Here is a 20,746-nt window from a genome sequence, read left to right as displayed (position 1 = left end):
GATCTTATTTTGTTTTATTTGTTTTACTTTTGTTTTACTTCATTTATTTGCTTTATTTTACTTTATTTTATTTTGCTTTATTTTCTTTTGTTTAATTTTATTTCATTTATTATTTTATTTTATGTTATTTTTCTGTTATTTTCTTTTAAATTTTAATTTTTTTCACTTTTCTTTTTGGTTTATTTTATTTTAATTTAATTCTTATTTTGTTTTGTTTTTATTTTGGTTTTTTATTTCTTTTATTCTTTCATTTTATTTTACTGATTTATTTTTGTTTATTTTATTTCTTCTTTTTTTTTTTTTTTGTTTGGTTTGGTTTTCTTCTTTTCAATTTTTTATTTTAATTTTTTTTCTTTTTTTTTTCTCATTTCATTTCTTTTTCCCCCTTTTTCCCCTAATTTTATTCCATTTGATTTTCTTTTCATCTCCTTCATCCCGACTTCTCTCCCTCTTTTTAATGGGATTTAAAAATGGGGTGAAAAACCACAAAAACGGGGCCGTGCCCCCCCTCCCCCCCCCGTGCCCCCTCCCCCCTCTCTGTGTCGCCGCCCCCTCCCCAAATTTTCTCTTTTTTGTCTTTTTTTTTTTGCTTTCATTTTTCAGAGCGGTGGAGGAATAAAAGAGCAGAGACCCAACGGGGGTCGGGGTCCTTGGGGGGTCCTTGGGGGGGATTTTGGGGGGGATTTGGGGGGTCCTGGGGGGCGTGGATTGAGGGGGAGGGCCAGGAGAGAGCCCAGACTGGGAGAACTGGGAGGAGGAACTGGGGGAACTGGGAAGGGGCACTGGGGGAACTGGTGGGCACTGGGAGGGGAGGAATGGGAGTGCTGGGAGGTGGCACTGGGAGGAACTGGGAGCACTGGGAGCACTGGGAGGAGGAGCTGGGGGCGCTAGGAGAACTGGGAGGAACTGGGAGCACTGGGAGGAGGAACTGGGAGCGCTGGGCCCCACCGCGGTGACGGGACGTCGGCATTGCCCCTTTAACAAGCGTTGCCTCTTTAAGAGGCGTATCTCTAGCCATTTAAAGGGCGTGTCTATGCAAATTTAAAGGGCGTTGACAATACTTTAAGGGGCGTGGCCATGTCCACTTAAGGACAGTCTCATGCCAATGAAGGGGCGTGGCCATTGCCTTTTAAGGAGTGCGCCGCTCACGCGTGTTGCCCCACCCCGGAAGTGGGCGTGGCCAGCGCGGCGGCGGGCGGAAAGCGGAAGTGCGGCCGTGAGGGGACCCGGGGGGGGGCGGCGGTGCGACCCCCCCCCCCCACCCCACGCCGGTACCGGCGTGGTGAGTCCCGAACCCCCCCTGGAACCACCCCCGAAACCACCCGGAACCAGCCCCGAAACCACCCCCGAGCCCTCCCGGTACCGGCGTGGTGAGTCCCGAACCCCCCGAAATCCTCCCGGTACCGGCGTGGTGAGTCCCGGACGCCCCGGAACCACCCCCGAACCCCCCGGTACCGGGACTCCGAGCGTCCGGGGGGTCCCAGGGCCGGTTCAGGGGTCCCGGTTCCGTTCAGGGGGGTCAGGAGGTCCCCGGGACCGGATTTCGGGGTTACCGGGGCCATCGCGGGGGTTGATCGGGGGATCCTCGGGTCCCGGGGCCGTTCTGAGGGTTCCGGGTCCATTTTGGAGGGTCCCGGTGCCGTTCCGGGGGTCCCTCCAGGGCTCTCCGCTGTGTCCGGTGCCGGTCCCTGGGGTCCTGACCCCGTTCTCCCCTCGCTGTCCCAGGGATGGCCGTGACCTAAGCCCGGAGCGATGGAGCGGCCCCGGTACCGGGAGGCGGCGCCCGGGGGGAGCGGACCCGGACCCGGGGGAGGCCCCAGCGCCGCCTGGAACGGGACCTGCGGCCGCCCCCCCAATGCCACCGGTGCCACCAGCGCCACCGGTACCGGCACGGCGGGGGGCGAGGACGACGAGAGCGGCGAGCGCGACATTCCTGTCCCCGGGGCTGGCGGCGACCGCGGTCCCGGGAGTGTCCCCAACACCGGCAGTGTCCCCAACTCCACGAATGTCCCCGGTCCTGAGGGTGTCCCCAACCCTGAGGGTGTCCCCAACTCTGGGAGTGTCTCCAGTCCCTGGAGTGTCCCCAGCCCCGGGGGTGTCCCCAAATCCGGGAGTGTCCTCACTCCTGAAGGTGTCCCTAACACTGGGAGTGTCCCCAACCCTGAGGGTGTCACCAGCTCTGGTGGCGTCCCTGGTCCTTGGGGTGTCCCTGGTCCCGAGAGTGTCCTCGGCTCCAGGAATGTCCCCAGCCCTGAGGGTGTCCCTGGTCCCGAGAGTGTCCCCAGCTCCAGGAGTGTCCCCAACTCTGGGAGTGTCCCCGGTCCTGAGAGTGTCCCCAACTCTGAGTGTGTCCCCAAACCCGGGACCCCCGGCAGTGTCCCCAGCCCTGAGGATGTCCCCAGCCCCAGGAGTGTCCCCAGCCCCGGCAGTGTCCCCAACCCCAGGAATGTCCCCAGCCCCAGGAGTGTCCCCAGCCCTGAGGATGTCCCCAGCCCCAGGAGTGTCCCCAGCCCTGAGGATGTCCCCAGCCCCAGGAGTGTCCCCAGCCCTGAGGATGTCCCCAACCCCGGGAGTGTCCCCAGCCCCGGCAGTGTCCCCAGCCCCAGGAGTGTCCCCAACCCCAGGAATGTCCCCAGCCCCAGCAGTGTCCCCAGCCCCGGCAGTGTCCCCAGCCCCAGGAGTGTCCCCAACCCCAGGAATGTCCCCAACCCCAGGAGTGTCCCCAGCCCCGGCAGTGTCCCCTCCCCCGGGGGTCGCTGCGGCTGCCGGTGCCCCCCGGCCGCTCCCCCGAGCCCCTCCCGGGACCTCCCGTGCGGCCTCGGCTGCCGCCACCGGCGACCCCCGGAGGACCCCGGCGCCCCCCGGCGACAACGCCACGACGACCCCGGCGACGCCGCCAGGGGACAGCGAGGGTCCCTGCGGGTGGCCCGGGCGGGGGTCGCGCTCTGCCTGCGCCTCCTCGGGGCTCTCCTGGCGCTGCTCTTCCTCCTCCTCCTCCTCCTCCGCTCCTTCCTCCGCGGCGCCTCCGCGGGCCTCCGCCGCTGCCGGGAGCTGCTGGGCGAGCGGTTCCGGCGGCGGGCGAGCCGCGGAGGTGGCAGTGGCGACAGCGACGAGGAGGTGACTCGCTTGGTGACAATGGCCGAGGTGGCCGAGGAGGAGCTGGACCCGTTCCGGGTGCTCGGCGTGGAGCCCACGGCCACGGACACCGAGCTGCGGAGGGCGTACCGGAGGCTGGCGGTGCTGGTGGGTGTCGGGGACGTCCCCCGGCAGGGCTGGGGACGCTTTGGGGACGTTTTGGGGACATCGAGGGCCGTGTCTTGGCAGGTGCACCCCGATAAAAGCCGCGACCCCCGGGCGGAGGCGGCGTTCAAGGTGCTGAGTGCGGGCTGGGAGCGGGTGAGCAGCCCCGAGAGGCGGCGCGAGTACCAGGCGTGAGTTTGGGGCGGAAATCCCAAAGTTTGGGGTGGGAATCCCAGGTTTTGGGGGGGGGAATCCCAAATTTTGGGGTGGGAATCCCAGGTTTTGGGGTGAGAATCCCATATTTTGGGGTGGGAATCCTTGTTTTGGGGTGAGCTGGGAGCAGGTGAGCAGCCCCGAGAGGCGGCGCAAGTACCAGGCATGAGTTTGGGGCGGAAATCCCAAAGTTTGGGGTGGGAATCCCCGGTTTTGGGGTGGAAATCCCAAATTTTGGGGTGGAAATCCCAGGTTTTGGGGTGGAAATCCCAAATTTTGGGGTGGAAATCCCAGGTTTTGGGGCAGGAATCCCAAATTTTGGGGTGGGGATCCTGGGTGGGGGTTGTGGTTTCGGGGCTGCGGGACCTCCAGTTTTGGGTGCAGAATCCCAGGTTTTGGGGGTAGGAATCCTGGTTTGGGGTGGGAATCCTATTTTTTGGGGTGCCAGTCCCATTTTTCAGGGTGTCAATCCCATATTTTGGGTTCTAATTCCCATATTTTGGGTTGTAATTCCCATGTTTTGGGTTGCAGGAAGCAGCTGGCGCAGGGGGAGCGGGCGCTGGGCGCGTTCCTGGGGCTGTCATTCCCATTTTTTGGGGTTTTAAATCCCATTTTTTTGGTATAAATCCCATTTTTCAGGGTGCCAATCCCATATTTTGGGTGCCAATCCCATATTTTGGGCTCTAATTCCCCGTTTTTGGGTCGCAGGAAGCAGCTGGCGCAGGGGGAGCTGGCGCGGGCGCTGGGCGCGTTCCTGGGCCGGCTGCAGGAGGAGCTCAGGGACGCCATGGACGCCATGGGCTGCACCCGCTGCGGGGGACGGCACAGGTGGGGACACCGTGGGGACACTGTGGGGACACCAGGGACACTGTGGGACACTGCAGGGACAGTGGGGACAGTGCCGGACACTGTGGGGCAGTTGGGACGCCATGGGCTGCACCCGCTGCGGGGGACGGCACAGGTGGGGACACTGTGGGGACACCGTGGGGACACCTGGGACAATGGGGACGCTGGGGACAGTGAGGACAGCACTGGGGGGGACATCGTGTCCTGGGGGGCTTGGGTGACACCGTGTCCTGGAAGGTTGGGGTGACGTCGTGTCCTGGGGGTCTCACCGTGTCCCTGGGGGTGTCACAGTGTCCCCTATGTCCCCATGTCCCCTATGTCTCTGGGAGTGTCACAGTGTCCCCAATGTCCCCATGTCCCCTATGTCTCTGGGAGTGTCACAGTGTCCCCAATGTCCCCAATGTCCCCACAGGCGGTTCCAGCTGGACAGGGACCCCTTTGCTGTGCCCTGGGGGTGTCCCCAATGTCCCCGTGTCCCCACAGGCGGTTCCAGCTGGACAGGGACCCTGTGCTGTGCCCTGGGGGTGTCCCCAATGTCCCCAATGTCCCCGTGTCCCCACAGGCAGTTCCAGCTGGACAGGGACCCTGTGCTGTGCCCTGGGGGTGTCCCCAATGTCCCCAGTGTCCCCAAGTCCCCTATGTCCCTGGGAGTGTCACAGTGTCCCCACGTCCCCAATGTCCCCATGTCCCCAATGTCCCCGTGTCCCCACAGGCGGTTCCAGCTGGACAGGGACCCGCGCGGTGGCCGCTGGTGTGGCCCGTGCGGGGGGTGGCACGCGGCCGAAGAGGGTGACCTGTGGGCAGAGTCCAGCCTGCTGGGCCTCAAGGTCACCTACCTGGCCCGCATGGACGGCCACATCTACGACGTCACCGGTGAGGGGACACCCGGGGTGGCACACACAGAACGGGGGGTGACAGATCCCAGCGGGTCCCTGCGGTCACCATGGCCAGGGGACACCATGACCAGGGGTCTCTGGTGTCACCATCCCTGGGTCCCTCTGGTGTCACCATCCCAGAGGTCTCTGGGGACACCATGAACACGAAGGTCTCTCTGATGTCACCATGACCAAGGGGACACCATGATCATCTCTGGGGGTGTCTGGTGTCACCATCCTGGGGACTTCTCTGGTGTCACCATGACCATCCCTGGGGTGTCCCTGGTGCCACCATGACCAAGGGGACACCATGACCCGGGGTCCATGGTGTCACCATCCCCAGGGTGTCCCTGATGCCACCATGACCAGGGGACACCATGACCATCCTGGGGACCTCTCTGGTGTCACCATGCCCAAGGGGACACCACGACTATCACTGGTGCCACCATGACCAAGTGTCCCCTGTCTGTCCCCAGAGTGGGCGGGCTGCCAGCGCGTGGCCATCTCCCCGGACAGCCACCGTGTCCCCTACCACCTGTCCTTCGGTGCCAGGACAGCCACGCCGGCCGGACGCCAGCGGTCAGTACTGGGGGGGTGTCCTGGGGTGTCCCCAAGGGTGTCCTGGAGTGTCCAGGGTCTGGATGCCAACGGTCAGTCCTGGGGGAGGAGGTTCCAAAGGTGTCCAGGTGTGCCCAGAGGGGTGCCCAGGTGTGCCCAGGTGTATCCAGCTGTGCCCAGGTGTATCCAGCTGTGCCCAGGTACATCCAGCCGTGCCCCAACCCCTTTTTTCTCTCCCCCCAGGGCCCCCCCCAAGGGCAGCCCGCCCTCCCCCGCTGACCTCCAGGATTTCCTGGCCCGCGTTTTCCAGGGAAATCCGGGCCCGGAGGCCGGGGGGGCTTTCCCCGCCCCCCCCGGGGCTGCAGGACCCCCCCAAGGACCCCCCCAGCCCCAGGGGGGTCCCCCCAGGGGGGACACAAAGCACAAGAGGAGGAAGAAGGGGCGGCGGCCGCTGCCGCGCTGAGGAGACCCCCACCCCCCTAAAAAAACAAAAAAACAAAAAAAAAAAGGGCTTGGAATAAAAAAAATCTATTTTTTTCCTTTTTTTGGTGTTTTCTAAAGAAAATCGAGTGGTGGTTTTTGTGTTAAAAATAAAAAAAAGGAGGGGTGGAAATAGGGGTTGATTTGGGGGTCCCCAAGGCCCCGCAGGTGTCCCCAAAGCCCCGGGAGTTCCGGGTCGCGCCACTTCCGGGCCGCGCCGGATAAAGAATGACGTCATTGACGCCCCAGTGAGCGCCGCCATGTTGGGGGTTCCGGTGTGGCCTCAGAGCGCGGCGCCATCTTGAGTGTGGGCAGGGCCGCGCTGGCGGCGCTTCAGGCGCCGTTACCGGGGTTGCGGCGGGTTCGGAGCAGCCGGGACGGACCCGTGGGGTGGGGGCGTGTCCGGTTAGTCCGGAGATACGGTCGGGCCTGACGGAGAAGCGGCCACTCCCATCATGGCGGCCGCCATATCCATCATGGCGGTCGCCACACCCATCATGGCGGCCGCCACCTCCATAAATGGCATTATTTTAATTATTCTAATTAGTTTAATTCTTTAATTGTTTAGGTTATTTTAATGATTAATAAAGGGGGGTTGTGGCACGGTAGCTGCGGGAAACAGGGGCTGTTCTGGAGACTCAAAGAGTTAAATAATAAAATCTACCTCTTTGGGAATATCAATAGTTTAATGAAGTGCGATAATTAAAAATAATTAATTACACCCGAGTCCCTCAATGACCCCGCTCCGGTCTCGGCCACACCTCCCGGAAGTCCGCGTTTCCCGCCCTCTCTTCCATTGGCGGCCGCTCAGCATCTCCCTATTTTCATTGGTTCATCTGCACGTCAGTCAGCACCTCCCCGCCCCCAGCGCCCGACAGGCCAATCACCGGCGGGTGCTACCGTCAGCCCTGGCCAATGGCGAGCGGCGGGTTTGGGCGGGGCGGCGGAGGACGCGCGGCACTGATTGGTCGGGGCGGCCTGAGGGGCGGGGCCGGCGCGGGGGGTGTCAAGATGGCGGCGGAGCCGGTGGAGCTGCACAAGCTGAAGGTGCCGCTGGGAGCGGGGATGGGGCCGGGAAAACCGCGGGCGAACGGTGGGGACAGCGGGGACAGAGCCCGGCGAGCGGGACAGCCCCGGGGACAGCGGCTGGGACTGAGGGAGCGCACGGGGGAACGGCGGGAAACGGGCCGGGGGCTCTGGGCGGGCCATGAAGGGGCTCTGAGGGTCTCTGAGGCCCTTAGGAGGCTCTGAGGGGGATCTGGGGGTGGTTTGAGGGGGATCTGGAGTCCTGAGGGGGTTATGGGGGGTTCCATAGGGGGCTCTGGGGGTCTGAGGGGTCCTGAGGGGGATCTGGGGGGGCCCTGAGGGGGATCTGGGGAGACCCTGAGTGGGATCTGAGTGTCTGAGGGGGCCCTGGGGGGTCTGAGGGGTCCTGAGTGGGATTTGGAGGAATCTCAGGGAATTCCCGAGAGAGTCCTGGGTGGGGGCCCTGAGGGGATCTTGGGAGGAGGGTCCTGAGTGGGATCTGGAGGGGCCTTGAGGGGGCTCTGAAGGGGCCCTGGGAATGGTCTGGGGGGGATCTGGAGTGGGCTCTGGAGGGATCTGAGGGTCCCTGGGGGGGCCCTAGGTGGGGGTCCCTGGGGGGGTTTGAAGGGGGATCTGAGGGGGTCCTGGGTGGGGGTCCTGGGTGGGATCTGGAGGGGCCTTGAGGGGGCTCTGAGGGACTGAGGGGGCCCTGGGAATGGTCTGGGGGGGATCTGGAGGGGGGATCTGGGGGGCCCTGAGGGGGTCCTGGGTGGGGGTCCTGAGGGATCCCATCCCATCCATCCTATAAATCCCATAAATCCCATAAATCCCATCCCATCCATCCCGTCCCATCCATTCTATCCCATCCCATCCCATCCACACCATGGATCCCATCCCATCCCACCCCATGGATCCCATCCTATCCCATCCCATCCCCTCCCATCCCATCCCATCCCACCCCATGGATCCCATCCCATCCCATCCCCTCCCATCCCATCCCACCCCATGGATCCCATCCCATCCCATCCCCTCCCATCCCATCCCATCCCACCCCATGGATCCCATCCCATCCCATCCCATCCCCTCCCATCCCATCCCCTCCCATCCCATCCCACCCCATGGATCCCATCCCATCCCATGGATCCCATCCTATCTCATCCATCCCATCCCACCCCATGGATCCCATCCTATCCCATCCATCCCATCCCATCCCCTCCCATCCCATCCCACCCCATGGATCCCATCCCACCCCATGGATCCCATCCTATCCCATCCCATCCATCCCATCCCATCCCACCCCATGGATCCCATCCCATCCCATCCCATCCCATCCCATCCCATCCCATCCCATCCCATCCCATCCCATCCCATCCATCCCATAAATCCCATCCCATTCCCAGCTGGCCGAGCTGAAGCAGGAGTGCCTGGCGCGGGGGCTGGAAGCCAAAGGCAACAAGCAGGACCTGATCCACCGGCTCCAGGCCTACCTGGAGGAGCACGGTGGGTGCTCCCAAAAATCCCCGACCCCACAGAATTCCCAGCTGGAATTTCCACCCCCCAAAAAAAGGAAAAAATCCTCATTTTCCTGCGATTCCCAAGGAATTTTTGCCGCCCTGACCTTTCCTTGCTTTTCTTTCCCAGCTGAGGAGGAGCCCAACGAGGAGGACGTGCTGGGAGAGGAGATTGAGGTGGGCATTTTTGGGATCATCCCGGTTTTCCGGGGGGTTTGGGCTGGGAATGAGGCAGCGTTCCGGAATTGAAATCATTTTCCCATTTTCCCTGCTTTTTTTTGGGGTCAAATCTGTTGGGTTTGGGGCCTGGGATGCTCCAGATCCCGGGAACGTGGGATGGGAGATCCCAGATTTTGGGATCTTGGATTTTGGGATTTTGGATTTTGGGTTTGATGCCACCCTGGGATGGGAGAGTGCTGGCAAAAGGGGGGATCGGGAGGATTTTGGGAGATTTTGTGGAAATCTGGGGATTTTTCCTTGGGAATGACCATGGGCTGGGGTGGATTTTATGGATTTCCCGTGGATTTTCCACGAATTTTATGCATTTCCCATGGATTTCTCATGGATTTTATGGGTTTTTTATGGATTTCCCATGGATTTCTCATGGATTTTATGGGTTTTTTATGGATTTCCCATGGATTTTGTGAACGTTCCTTGAATTTCCCATGGATTTTCTAGGAGTTTTATGGATTTGCCACGAATTTTGCATGGATTTCATGGGTTTCCTATGGAGGGATTTCCCGTGGGTTTTCCATTAATTTTCCATGGATGTTATGAATTTCCCATGGATTTCCCATGGATTTCCCATGGACTTTATGGGTTTCCCATGGATTTTCCATATTTCCCATGGATTTTCCATATTTTCCATGGATTTTCCATATTTTCCATGGATTTTATGGATTTCCCATGGATTTTCCATATTTCACATGGATTTTATGGGTTTCCCATGGATTTTCCATATTTCCCATGGATTTTATGGGTTTCCCATGGATTTTCCATATTTCCCATGGATTTCACATGGATTTTCTATATTTCCCATGGGTTTTCCGTGAATTTTCCATGGATGTTATGAATTTCCCATGGATTTTATGGGTTTCCCATGGGTTTTATGAGTTTTCCATGGATTTCCCATATTTCCCATGGGTTTCCCATATTTTCCATGGATTTCCCATATTTCCCATGGATTTTCCATATTTTCCATGGATTTTATGAATTTCCCATGGATTTCCCATGGATTTTCCATATTTCCCATGGATTTTATGGATTTCCCATGGATTTTCCATATTTCACATGGATTTTCCATATTTCCCATGGATTTTATGGATTTCCCATGGATTTCCCATTGAGTTTCCATATTTCCCATGGATTTCCCATGGATTTTATGGATTTCCCATGGGTTTCCCATGGGTTTCCCATGGATTTTATGGGTTTCCCATGGATTTCCCATGGATTTCCCATGGATTTCCCATGGATTTTCCATATTTCCCATGGATTTTATGGATTTCCCATGGATTTTCCGGATTTCCCATGGGTTTCCCATGGATTTCCCATGGATTTCCCATGGATTTTATGGGTTTCCCATGGATTTCCCATGGATTTCCCATGGGTTTTCCATGGGTTTCCCATGGATTTTATGGATTTCCCATGGATTTTATGGGTTTCCCATGGGTTTCCCATGGATTTCCCATGGATTTCCCATGGATTTTATGGGTTTCCCATGGGTTTCCCATGGATTTCCCATGGATTTCCCATGGATTTTATGGGTTTCCCATGGATTTCCTATGGATTTTATGGATTTCCCATGGATTTCCCATGGATTTTATGGGTTTCCCATGGGTTTCCCACGGATTTGCAGGAGGAGGAGCCCAAGGCGCCGGAGCCGCCGGTGAAGGTGGAGGAGGCGCCGGTGAAGTCGCCGGACGTGTGAGGAGAATTCCTGGCAAAACCTGGGAATGAGGGGCCGGGAGAGGGGGATCAGGGGATTGTTGGGAATGGGGACAGACCCCAAATCCCTCCTGGAGCGGCCTCTGGAGCATCCCTGACCTTTTCCCCAAACTTTTTCCAGGATCCAGGAGAAGAAAGTGGTGAAAATCTCCTCAGAAATCTCCCAGATGGAGGTGAAATCCCCTGGAAAATCCCAATTTTCCCCTGGAAAATCCCAATTTTTTTTTGCTGGAAAATCCCAATTTCCTGGCTGTAAATTCCCAGTTTTCCCCTGGCAATTCCCAGAATTCCCTTTTTATCTTTCCCATTTCCCAGAGGATGCAGAAAAGGGCCGAGAGGTTCAACGTCCCCGTCAGCCTGGAGAGCAAAAAGGCGGCGAGGGCGGCACGGTGAGCCCGGGAATTTGGGAATTCTGGGGGGAAATTTGGGAATTCTGGGGGGGAAATTGGGAATTTGGGGGGGAATTTGGGAATTCTGGGGCAGGAATTCAGGAATTCTGGGGGAGAAATTTGGGAATTCTGAGGAGGAAATTTGGGGATTTTGGGGGGAATTTGGGAATTCTGGGGGAGAAATTCAAGAATTGCGGGGCAGAAATTTGGGAATTCTGGGGCAGAAATTTGGGAATTGTGGGGAAGAAATTTGGGAATTCTGGGGAAGAAATTTGGGAATTCTGGGGGAGAAATTTGGGATTTTTTTTGGAAAATTTGGGAATATTTGGGGGGAAATTTGGGAATTCTGGGGAAATTCAGGAATTCTGGGGGAGAAATTTGGGAATTCTGAGGAAGAAATTTGGGGATTTTGGGGGAGAAATTCAAGAATTGTGGGGCAGAAATTTGGGAATTCTCGGGGAGAAATTCAGGAATTGTGGGGCAGAAATGTGGGAATTCTGGGGGAGAAATTTGGGAATTCTGGGGCAGAAATTTGGGAATTGTGGGGAAGAAATTTGGGAATTCTGGGGGAGAAATTTGGGAATTCTGGGGGAGAAATTTGGGAATTTTTTGGGAAAATTTGGGAATATTTGGGGGGAAATTTGGGAATTCTGGGGGAGAGATTCAGGAATTCTGGGGCAGAAATTTGGGAATTCTGAGGAAGAAATTTGGGAATTTTGGGGAGAAAATTTGGGAATATTTGGGTGGAGAAATTTGGGAATTCATGGTGAGATCCCTGTCGGGGCGGGGCCGGGCTGGAATTCCCAGAGGATTCGGAATCCCTGGAATGTTCCAGGAGCATCCTGGGGTGGGATTTTGTTGGGGTTTTGTGGAATTTGCCCTAATTCCCTGAATTCCAACCTTAATTCCCAGAATTCCAGCCCTAATTCCCAAAATTCCAGCCCTAATTCCCATTTTTTTTTCATTCCCACAGGTTCGGCTTGGCCACAATTCCCACAAAAGGTGAGGAAAGGGAATTCCCGGAATTCTGGGAATTCCCTGGGATTTCAAATTCCCCCTTTCCCCACATTTCTGGGATTTGGGAATTTTGGGATTTGGTGGGAAAAAAAACCCCAAATGTCCCGTAAATTCCTGGGATTTCCCATCCCAAAAAACCCCAGGCTTGGGATTTTCCTGGAATTCCTGGGGATTCCCAGTTCCGGGCTGAAATCTGGGAATTTTGGCCAATTCCTGACGGGAATTTTCTTCTTTTTCCCAGGACTCTTGGCAGACTCCAAACCCACGGTGAGGAAATCTGGGATTCCCATGGAATTTTGGGGAATTTGGGTGGAATTTGGGGAATTTGGGTGGATTTTTGAGGGATTGACACGAAATTTTGGAAATTCCCACAGAATTTTGGGAATTTTGGTGGAATTTTGGGAATTTTGGTGGAATTTTGGAAATTCAGTTGGGAATTTTGGTGGAATTTTGGGGAGTTCAGGTGGAATTTTGGGAATTCAGTTGGGAATTTTGGGAATTCAGTTGGGAATTTTGGGAATTCAGTTGGGAATTTTGGTGGAATTTTGGGGAATTCCAATGGGAATTTTGGTGGAATTTTGGGGAATTCCAATGGGAATTTTGGGAATTCACTTGGGAATTTTGGTGGAATTTTGGGGCATTACAATGGGAATTTTGGGAATTCAGTTGGGAATTTTGGTGGAATTTTGGGGAATTCCAATGGGAATTTTGGGTTGCAATTCCCCAAAAAAAACCCTGGAGTTTTTCCAGGATCAGCCCCTCTGGAAAAGCCCCCAGAGCTGAGGAATTTTTGGGAATTTTATTCTGGAATTTTCCCCTTTGGAAGCCCCAGGGATCCCAAATCCCAAATTTCCTTTTTCCCAGATAAACCTGGAAAAGCTCAAGGAAAGGGCCCAGAGGTTCGGCCTCAACGTCTCCTCCCTCTCCAAGAAGGTGAGATTTGGGAATTTTGGGAATTCCAGGAATTTTGGGACTTCTGGGAATGCCAGGGCGCCCTCCCCACCTTGGGATTATCCCAAAATTCCCAAATTTTCCAGCCCTGCCGACTCCACCCTTCCCCGGCTTGGGGTTTTGGGGAATTTTGGGGTTTTGGGGATTTTGGGATTTGGGAATTGGGGTTTTTCAGGGATTTGGGAATTTGGGACTTGGGATTTGGGGTTTTTGGGAGTTGAGGTTTTTGGGAATTGGGTTTTTGGGGATTTTGGTTTTTTACGGGTTTGGGGTTTTTGGGAATTGGGGTTTTTTGGGAATTGGGGTTTTTGGGATTTGGGGTTTTTGGGAGGTGAGGTTTTTGGGAATTGGGTTTTTGGGGATTGGTTTTTTTTGGGAATTTTGATTTTTTTGGGGGTTTGGATTTTTCAGGAATTGACATTTTTGGGAATTGGGGTTTTTTGGGAATTTTGGTTTTTTGGGGGTTTGGGGTTTCAGAAATTGGGGGTTTTTGGGAATTGGGGTTTTTGGGAATTGAAGTTTTTGGGATTTGGGGTTTTTGGGAATTGAGGTTTTTGGGATTTGGGTTTTTTGGGAATTTTGGTTTTTTGGGGGTTTGGGGTTTCAGGAATTGGGGTTTTTGGGATTTGGGGTTTTTGGGATTTGGGTTACCCAGGGATCACGGGAATATTTCCCTGCCCTGGAAGGGGCTCGGGAGGGACCCCAGGGATCCATTCCTGACATTCCCAACATTCCCAACATTCCCAATCCTGACCCCGTTCCCAGAGTGAGGAGGATGAGAAGCTGAAGAAGAGGAAGGAAAGGTTCGGGATCGTCACCGGGGCCGGCGCCGCCGAGGATTCCGAGGTGGGGCTGGGAATTCCCGGGATCTGGGGTTGGGAATTCCTGGGATTTGGGGTTTGGAATTCCCGGGATTTGGGGCTGGGAATTCCTGGGATTTGGGGTTTGGAATTCCCGGGATTTGGGGTTGGGAATTCCCGGGATTTGGGGCTGGGAATTCCCAGGATTTGGGGCTGGGAATTCCTGGGATTTGGGGCTGGGAATTCCTGGGATTTGGGGTTTGGAATTCCCGGGATTTGGCATTGGGAATTCCCAGGATTTGGGGCTGGGAATTCCTGGGATTTGGGGTTTGGAATTCCCGGGATTTGGGGCTGGGAATCCCTGGGCTCATCCCAAAACCTCCTCCCAATTCCCAACCCTTGAGAGATCCAAGGATCTGGGGAGGTTTTCCATGGATTTTGGGGGGTTTTCCATGGATTTAGGGCCATTTTCCAGGGATTTGAGGGAATTTTCCGTGCATTTTGGGACTCTTTTCCCTGGGATTTTGGGACTTTTCTCCCAGGGATTTGGGGCTGTTTTTTCCAGGAATTTGGGACCAACTTCCCAGGAATTCAAGGCCATTTTTCCATGAATTTCAGGACAGTTTTCCCAGGGATTTTGGGGCTGTTTTTCCCAGGGATTTGGGGCCATTTTTCCATGAATTTCAGGACAGTTTTCCCAGGGATTTTGGGGCTGTTTTTCCCAGGGATTTGGGGCCATTTTCCCAGGAATTTCAGGGCTCCTTTCCCAGGAATTTTGAGGTCTTTTCCCCAGGAATTCAGGGTTTGGAATTCCCTGTGTTTTGGACCATTTTTCCTCTGGAAAACCCCCCCCAAATCCCAGAATTTTCCCACATTTTGGAATCAGGAATTTCCCCATTCCCACCCCCTTCCCTCTCTTTCTTTTTCCCGGGATTCTCCTCATGGATTTCTGGAATTTTCCCTCTTTTTGGCCCTTCCCAAATCCAGGCAAAGAAGCGGAAAAGGGCGGAAAGGTTCGGGATCGTCTGAGCTGCTCCGGCCTCTCCTCAGGTCAGGATCCCCTTTGCCCTCATTCCCAATTTTCCATGGAATTCCCACCCCAAGGGAATTCCCCCTTTTTTCCCTTGGAGAATTTTGCTCCTCAGTTTTTTTAATTTTTCCCCCCAAAAAATCGAAGAGAAAAAGGAGGAGCTGGGCTTGGGAGGGAGGGAATTCCCAAATCTGGGGCACAATTCCCAAAATGTTGGAGTTTTTCATGGATTTGGGGCTCATTTTCCAGGGATTTTGGGGCTGTTTTTCCAGGGATTTTGGGGATGTTTTTCCATGGATTTGGGGCTCATTTTCCAGGGGTTTTGGGGCTGTTTTTCCATGGATTTGGGGCTCATTTCCCAGGGATTTGAGGCTCATTTTCCAGGGATTTTGGAGCCATTTTTCCTGGGATTTGGGGCTGTTTTTCCAGGGATTTTGGGGATGTTTTTCCATGGATTTAGGGCTGTTTTTCCGTAGATTTGGGCCTCTTTTTCCATGGATTTGGGGCTCATTTTCCAGGGATTTTGGAGCCATTTTTCCAAGGGTTTGGGGTTGTTTTTCCAGGCATTTGGGGTTGTTTATCTCAGGATTTTGGGAATGTTTTTCCAAGGATTTGGGGCTCTTTTTCCAGGGATTTGGGGCTCATTTTCCAGGGATTTTGGGGTTGATTTTCCAGGGATTTTGGAGCCATTTTCCCCAGGATTTTGGGGCCATTTTTCCATGGATTTGGGGCTCATTTTCCAGGGATTTTGGGGATGTTTTTCCAGGGATTTTGGGGTTGTTTTTCCCAGGAATTTGGGGCCGTTTTTCCAGGGATTTGGGGTTGTTTTTCCCAGGATTTTGGGAATGTTTTTCCAAGGATTTGGGTCTCATTTTCCAGGGATTTTGGGGATGTTTCCCAGGGATTTTGGAGCCATTTTTCCCAGGATTTGGGATTGTTTTTCCCAGGATTTTGGGGCTCATTTTTCCATGGATTTGGGGCTCATTTTCCATGGATTTGGGGAGATCCATGGAGCAGCTCCCATGGGAATCACGGCTATCCCCATCTCTGTGGGATTTTTGGGGAATTTCCCATGGAATCCAAGCAGGAATTCCAGGGATTTCTTGCATTTCCAGGTGGGCCTTGCCTGAACCCTTCCCCTGTTGAAGACTTTGAGCTCCCAGCATTTGGAATTTCGGGAATCTCATCCCGGAGCCGTGGGAGCGGCGGGGCCGGGGCCATTCCCGGAATTCCGGGGCCATTCCCAGCCCAAGAGATTCTATTTTTTTGGGAATTCTCCTTTTCCATCCTCGGGGAACCTCAGAAATTCCCGGGATGCTCCTTCCCATCCCGAAAATCCTCCGGTTTTTCCCAGTTTTGCCCAGGTTTTGTATTCCCGGTTTTTTCTATTTTCCCGGTTTTTCCCCTCGGAAGGGTCGGGCTCTGCCCCTCGTCCCACATTTCCCAATAAAAATCTTCCCCTTTTCCAAGGAAATTCCCTTTTGTTTGCCAGGGGTTTGCACGTGGGGCTGGAACTGTGGGAATTCCCTCCTTTCCTGGAGTATTCCTGAGGTTTTCCAGGAATTCCTGGTCTTAAATCCAGGTTTTCCTGAGGTTTTCCCGGTGTTGAATCCAGGTTTTCCCGAGGTTTTCCAGGAATTCCTGGTGTTGAATCTCGGTTTTCCCGAGGTTTTCCCGGTGTTCAATCCCGGTTTTCCTGAGGTTTTCCTGAGGTTTTCCCTGTGTTGAATCCCAGTTTTCCCGAGGTTTTCCCGGTGTTGAATCCCGGTTTTCCCGAGGTTTTCCCGAGGTTTTCCCTGTGTTGAATCCCAGTTTTTCCGAGGTTTTTTCCAGGAATTCCCGGTGTTGAATCCCGGTTTTCCCGAGGTTTTTTCCAGGAATTCACGGTGTTGAATCCTGGTTTTCCTGAGGTTTTTTCCCGGAATTCCCGGTGTTAAATCCAGGAATTCCCGGTGTTGAATCCCGGTTTTCCCGAGGTTCTTTCCAGGAATTCCCGGTTTTCCCCTTTCCGTCCCCTCCGCGCCGCTGCCGCTCTCGGTGGCCCCGGGCCAGGCGGGTGGAGCGCGGCCAAGCCCCGCGGCCGCGCTCCCGGCGTTCATCGCGTTCATTGCGTTAATTGCGTTAATTGCATTCATTGCGTTAATTACGTTAATTGCGTTCATTGCGTTAATTATGTTCATTGCGTTCATTGCGTTAATTACGTTAATTGCGTTAATTGCGTTCATGGCGTTCATGGCGTTCATGGCGTTCATTGCGTTCATTGCGTTAATTACGTTAATTACGTTCATTGCGTTCATTGCGTTAATTACGTTAATTGCGTTCATTGCGTTCATCGCGTTCACTGCGTTCATCGCGTTCATCGCGTTCTTTGCGTTCATGGCCTTCATGGCGTTCATGGCGTTCATCGCGTTCATGGCGTTCATCGCGTTCATCGCGTTCATTGCGTTCATTGCGTTCATCGCGTTCATGGCGTTCATTGCGTTCATCGTGTTCATCGCGTTCATGGCGTTCATCGCGTTCACTGCGTTCAGAATGGACACTGGGGACACGGGCACTGGGGACAGGGCCAGGATGGACACTGGGGACAGGGCCAGGATGGACATTGGGGACACAGCCAGGATGGACATTGGGGACAGGGCCAAAATGGACACTGGGGACAGGACCAGGATGGACATTGGGGACACAGCCAGGATGGACATTGGTGACAGGGCCAGGATGGGCATTGGGGACACAGCCAGGATGGACATTGGGGACAGGGCCAAAATGGACACTGGGGACATGGCCAGGATGGACATTGGGGACAGGGCCAGGATGGACATTGGGGACACGGCCAGGATGGACATTGGGGACAGGGCCAGAATGGACATTGGGGACAGGGCCAGGATGGACACTGGGGACAGGGCCAGAATGGACATTGGGGACACAGCCAGGATGGACACTGGGGACACGGCCAGGATGGACATTGGGGACAGGGCCAGGATGGACACTGGGGACAGGGCCAGGATGGACATTGGGGACACGGCCAGGATGGACATTGGGGACAGGGCCAGGATGGACATTGGGGACACGGCCAGAATGGACACTGGGGACACAGCCAGGATGGACATTGGGGACACGGCCAGGATGGACATTGGGGACAGGGCCAGGATGGACATTGGGGACAGGGCCAGGATGGACATTGGGGACACGGCCAGAATGGACACTGGGGACACAGCCAGGATGGACACTGGGGACAGGACCAGGATGGACACTGGGGACATGGCCAGGATGGACATTGGGGACATGGCCAGGATGGACATTGGGGACAGGGCCAGTGACCGCAGGGCCACCAGCCTGACAGGCCTGATTGGAGCCACGTCCTTGTGTCCAGTCCCTGCTTGGACCCTGCGGGGTCCCTGCCCACCCTGTCCCCTCCCCTGCCTCAGTGTCCCCCCCCCCCTTAGTGACACCTCGCTGTCCCCTCGGCCCTAATTAGCCGGGGACATTCCTGGCATAGCTGCAGCCCCTAATGAGGCTCCATAAAGCAGCCCCGGGCCGGCTCCTGGGGCTGCTTGTAAAATCCCCCCTTAAAATCCCCCTTAAAATCTCCCATTAAAATCCCCCCTTAAAATCCTCCCCCATTAAAATCCCCCTTAAAATCCCCCCTTAAAATCCCCCTTAAACTCCCCCCTTAAAATCCCCCCTTAAAATCCCCCCTTAAAATCCTCCCCCATTAAAATCCCCCATTAAAATCCCCCCTTAAAGTCCCCCCCATTAAAATTCCCCCTTAAAATCCCCCTTAAAATCCCCCCTTAAAATTCCCCCTTAAACTCCCCCTTAAAATCCCCCCTTAAAATCCCCCCTTAAACCCCCCCTTAAAATCCCCCTTAAAGTCCTCCCCCATTAAAATTCCCCTTTAAAAATCCCCCTTAAAAAAATCCCCTTAAAATCCCCCATTACAAATTAAAAATCCCCCCCATTAAAAATCCCCTTTTACAGCCAGGGGCTGTGCCAGGACCCCGAGTGTCCCCAGCCCTGTCCCAAATGTCCCCATGGATCAGCAGTGGTGGCATTGTCCCCGTGCCAGCCTGGGACTGTGTGTGGGGTGTCCCCTGTCCCCTCTGTCCCCCTGGTGTCACCCCAAGGTCCCCTCTGGAACCTTCCTGCCCCACGGAGGTGACAAAGGTGACAATGGGGGGGGGGGGGGGACATGGCCTGAAAACCTCGGAACTCTCAGATTATTTCTCTATTTAAAAGAAAAAAAATTAATTTTAATTTTTTTGGAATTTTTTTTTTATTCTTTCTTTTTTATATTTTTGCTGTTCAAGTGCTGAGTTCGGCCCCGCCCCCCCCTCCCCCGGGACCCCCCCCGGGACCCCCCCGGGTCCCCCCGGAGCGACAGAACGAGGGACAAAAACAACGGACGGACCAACAGAAAAGGAACCTAAGACGTCACGCACAGCCCGAGAGCGGGAAATAATTAGAATAATTAGAATAATTAGAATAATTAGAATATACTCGGGGGGGCCGCCACCCCGCCCCGCCACCCCCTGCCTGTGGCACCGGTCGGTCCCAGGCACTGGGACCAGTTAGAACCAGGTACTGGGACCAGTCAGAGCCGGGTACTGGGACCAGTTAGAGCGGGTACTGGGACCAGTTAGAGCCGGGTACTGGGACCAGTCAGAGTTGGGCACTGGGACCAGTCAGACCCGGGTACTGGGACCAGTTAGAGTTGGGTACTGGGACCAGTCAGAGTTGGGTACTGGGACCAGTTAGAGCCGGGTACTGGGACCAGTTAGAGTTGGGCACTGGGACCAGTTAGACCCGGGTACTGGGACCAGTTAGAGCCGGCTACTGGGACCAGTTAGAGCCGGCTACTGGGACCAGTCAGAGTTGGGTACTGGGACCAGTTAGAGCCGGGTACTGGGACCAGTTAGAGTTGGGCACTGGGACCAGTTAGAGCCGGGTACTGGGACCAGTTAGAGTTGGGCACTGGGACCAGTTAGAGCCGGCTACTGGGACCAGTTAGAGCCGGGTACTGGGACCAGTTAAACCCGGGTACTGGGACCAGTTAGAGATGGGTACTGGGACCAGTTAGAGCCCATACTGGGACCATTCAGTCCCGGGCACTGGGACCAGTCAGAGCCAGTTACTGGGCCCAGTGCTGCCCCCTGTGGGGACTGGTGCAGTGTCCAGGGATAACTGGTCCCAGTTTCCAGCTCTGACTGCTCCCAGTGCCTGGAGCCGGTGGTTTCCAGTCTCCAGTCCTGAACTGGTCCCAGTGCCTGGGGCTCACTGGTCCCAGTGCCACCCTCCCCATCCTGTCCCCTTGGTGCCCCCTGCCCGTGGCAGCCCCGGCGCCTTGCGGGGTTTTTGGGGTGCGGCCCCGCGGGTTTGGGGCTCCAGGGCCCCTCCCAGTCCCTCCCAGTCCCTCCCGGTCCCTCCCAGCGGTTCTGGACCTTTCCTGGTGTGGTGTCCCCTGTCCCCCGCCAGCCCCGGAGCCCCCCAGGCACCGACGGGGGGACCCCGACCCCCGACCCCGGCCTGGCCACCACGAGGGGCTGGGGGTCCCCACGAGGGTCTGGTGACCACCTTGAGGGGCTCTGACCACCATGAGGGACTGGAGGTCCCCACGAGGGTCTGGAGGTCCCTATGAGGGTCTGGGGACCACCACGAGGGGCTGGGGGTCCCCACGAGGGTCTGGGGACCACTACGAGGGGCTGGTGACCACCACAAGGGCCTGGAGGTCCCCATGAGGGGCTGGTGACCACCACAAGGGGCTGTGACCACCATGAGGGGCTGGAGGTCCCCATGAGGGTCTGGAGGTCCCCATGAGAGTTTGGTGACCACCATGAGGGGCTCTGACCCCCACGAGGGGCTGGAGGTC

General features: G+C 55.5%; 3 protein-coding genes across 6 annotated transcripts; all 3 read left to right on the top strand.

Moving 5' to 3' along the window:
* The first annotated feature begins 1,203 nt into the window (after window positions 1-1,203).
* Window positions 1,204-6,297, top strand: DNAJC14 (DnaJ heat shock protein family (Hsp40) member C14). Of its 3 annotated transcripts, none has more exons than XM_054518432.1 (7): window positions 1,204-1,282; window positions 1,726-3,243; window positions 3,325-3,431; window positions 4,162-4,281; window positions 5,012-5,172; window positions 5,651-5,753; window positions 5,976-6,297. In XM_054518432.1, exons 2-7 carry the CDS (start codon window positions 1,753-1,755, stop codon window positions 6,193-6,195), a joined length of 2,202 nt encoding a protein of 733 aa, XP_054374407.1. In that variant the 5' UTR covers window positions 1,204-1,282; window positions 1,726-1,752; the 3' UTR covers window positions 6,196-6,297. The 3 variants fall into 3 exon arrangements, with proteins under 3 accessions (XP_054374407.1, XP_054374406.1, XP_054374408.1); XM_054518431.1 differs by having other exon boundaries at window positions 1,212-1,370; XM_054518433.1 differs by lacking the exon at window positions 1,204-1,282 and adding an exon at window positions 1,397-1,411.
* Window positions 6,298-7,201: 904 nt separating this feature from the next.
* SARNP (SAP domain containing ribonucleoprotein) lies at window positions 7,202-16,354 on the top strand. 2 transcript variants are annotated; one of them, XM_036405908.1, is made up of 12 exons: window positions 7,202-7,259; window positions 8,639-8,738; window positions 8,880-8,926; window positions 10,605-10,672; window positions 10,815-10,866; window positions 11,009-11,082; window positions 12,056-12,084; window positions 12,341-12,366; window positions 12,964-13,032; window positions 13,816-13,896; window positions 14,838-14,900; window positions 15,996-16,354. In XM_036405908.1, the coding sequence occupies exons 1-11, from the start codon at window positions 7,224-7,226 to the stop codon at window positions 14,877-14,879; spliced, it is 624 nt and encodes a 207-aa protein (XP_036261801.1). In that variant the 5' UTR covers window positions 7,202-7,223; the 3' UTR covers window positions 14,880-14,900; window positions 15,996-16,354. The 2 variants fall into 2 exon arrangements, with proteins under 2 accessions (XP_036261801.1, XP_036261802.1); XM_036405909.1 differs by lacking the exon at window positions 12,964-13,032.
* An 88-nt stretch (window positions 16,355-16,442) lies between these two features.
* LOC118701279 (ice nucleation protein InaU-like) lies at window positions 16,443-19,137 on the top strand. The gene is made up of 2 exons (XM_054518430.1): window positions 16,443-16,537; window positions 16,626-19,137. The coding sequence occupies exon 2, from the start codon at window positions 17,053-17,055 to the stop codon at window positions 18,349-18,351; it is 1,299 nt and encodes a 432-aa protein (XP_054374405.1). The 5' UTR covers window positions 16,443-16,537; window positions 16,626-17,052; the 3' UTR covers window positions 18,352-19,137.
* The last annotated feature ends 1,609 nt before the right edge of the window (window positions 19,138-20,746 follow it).

This window comes from Molothrus ater, unplaced genomic scaffold (genome assembly GCF_012460135.2).
Source record: "Molothrus ater isolate BHLD 08-10-18 breed brown headed cowbird unplaced genomic scaffold, BPBGC_Mater_1.1 matUn_MA207, whole genome shotgun sequence".
Taxonomy (NCBI): Eukaryota; Metazoa; Chordata; class Aves; order Passeriformes; family Icteridae; genus Molothrus; species Molothrus ater.
This window is presented reverse-complemented; position numbering and strand designations above follow the sequence as displayed.

Coding starts and splice junctions, on each gene's coding strand:
- DNAJC14 (XM_054518432.1), top strand. CDS start 1,753: ATGGAGCGGCCCCGGTACCGGGAGGCGGCGCCCGGGGGGAGCGGACCC. Junction 4,282..5,011: donor CGCTGCGGGGGACGGCACAG/GTGGGGACACCG, acceptor GTGTCCCCACAG/GCGGTTCCAGCTGGACAGGG. Junction 5,173..5,650: donor CCACATCTACGACGTCACCG/GTGAGGGGACAC, acceptor GTCTGTCCCCAG/AGTGGGCGGGCTGCCAGCGC.
- SARNP (XM_036405908.1), top strand. CDS start 7,224: ATGGCGGCGGAGCCGGTGGAGCTGCACAAGCTGAAG. Junction 7,260..8,638: donor TGGAGCTGCACAAGCTGAAG/GTGCCGCTGGGA, acceptor TCCCATTCCCAG/CTGGCCGAGCTGAAGCAGGA. Junction 11,083..12,055: donor AAGGCGGCGAGGGCGGCACG/GTGAGCCCGGGA, acceptor TCATTCCCACAG/GTTCGGCTTGGCCACAATTC.
- LOC118701279 (XM_054518430.1), top strand. CDS start 17,053: ATGTTCATTGCGTTCATTGCGTTAATTACGTTAATTGCGTTAATTGCG.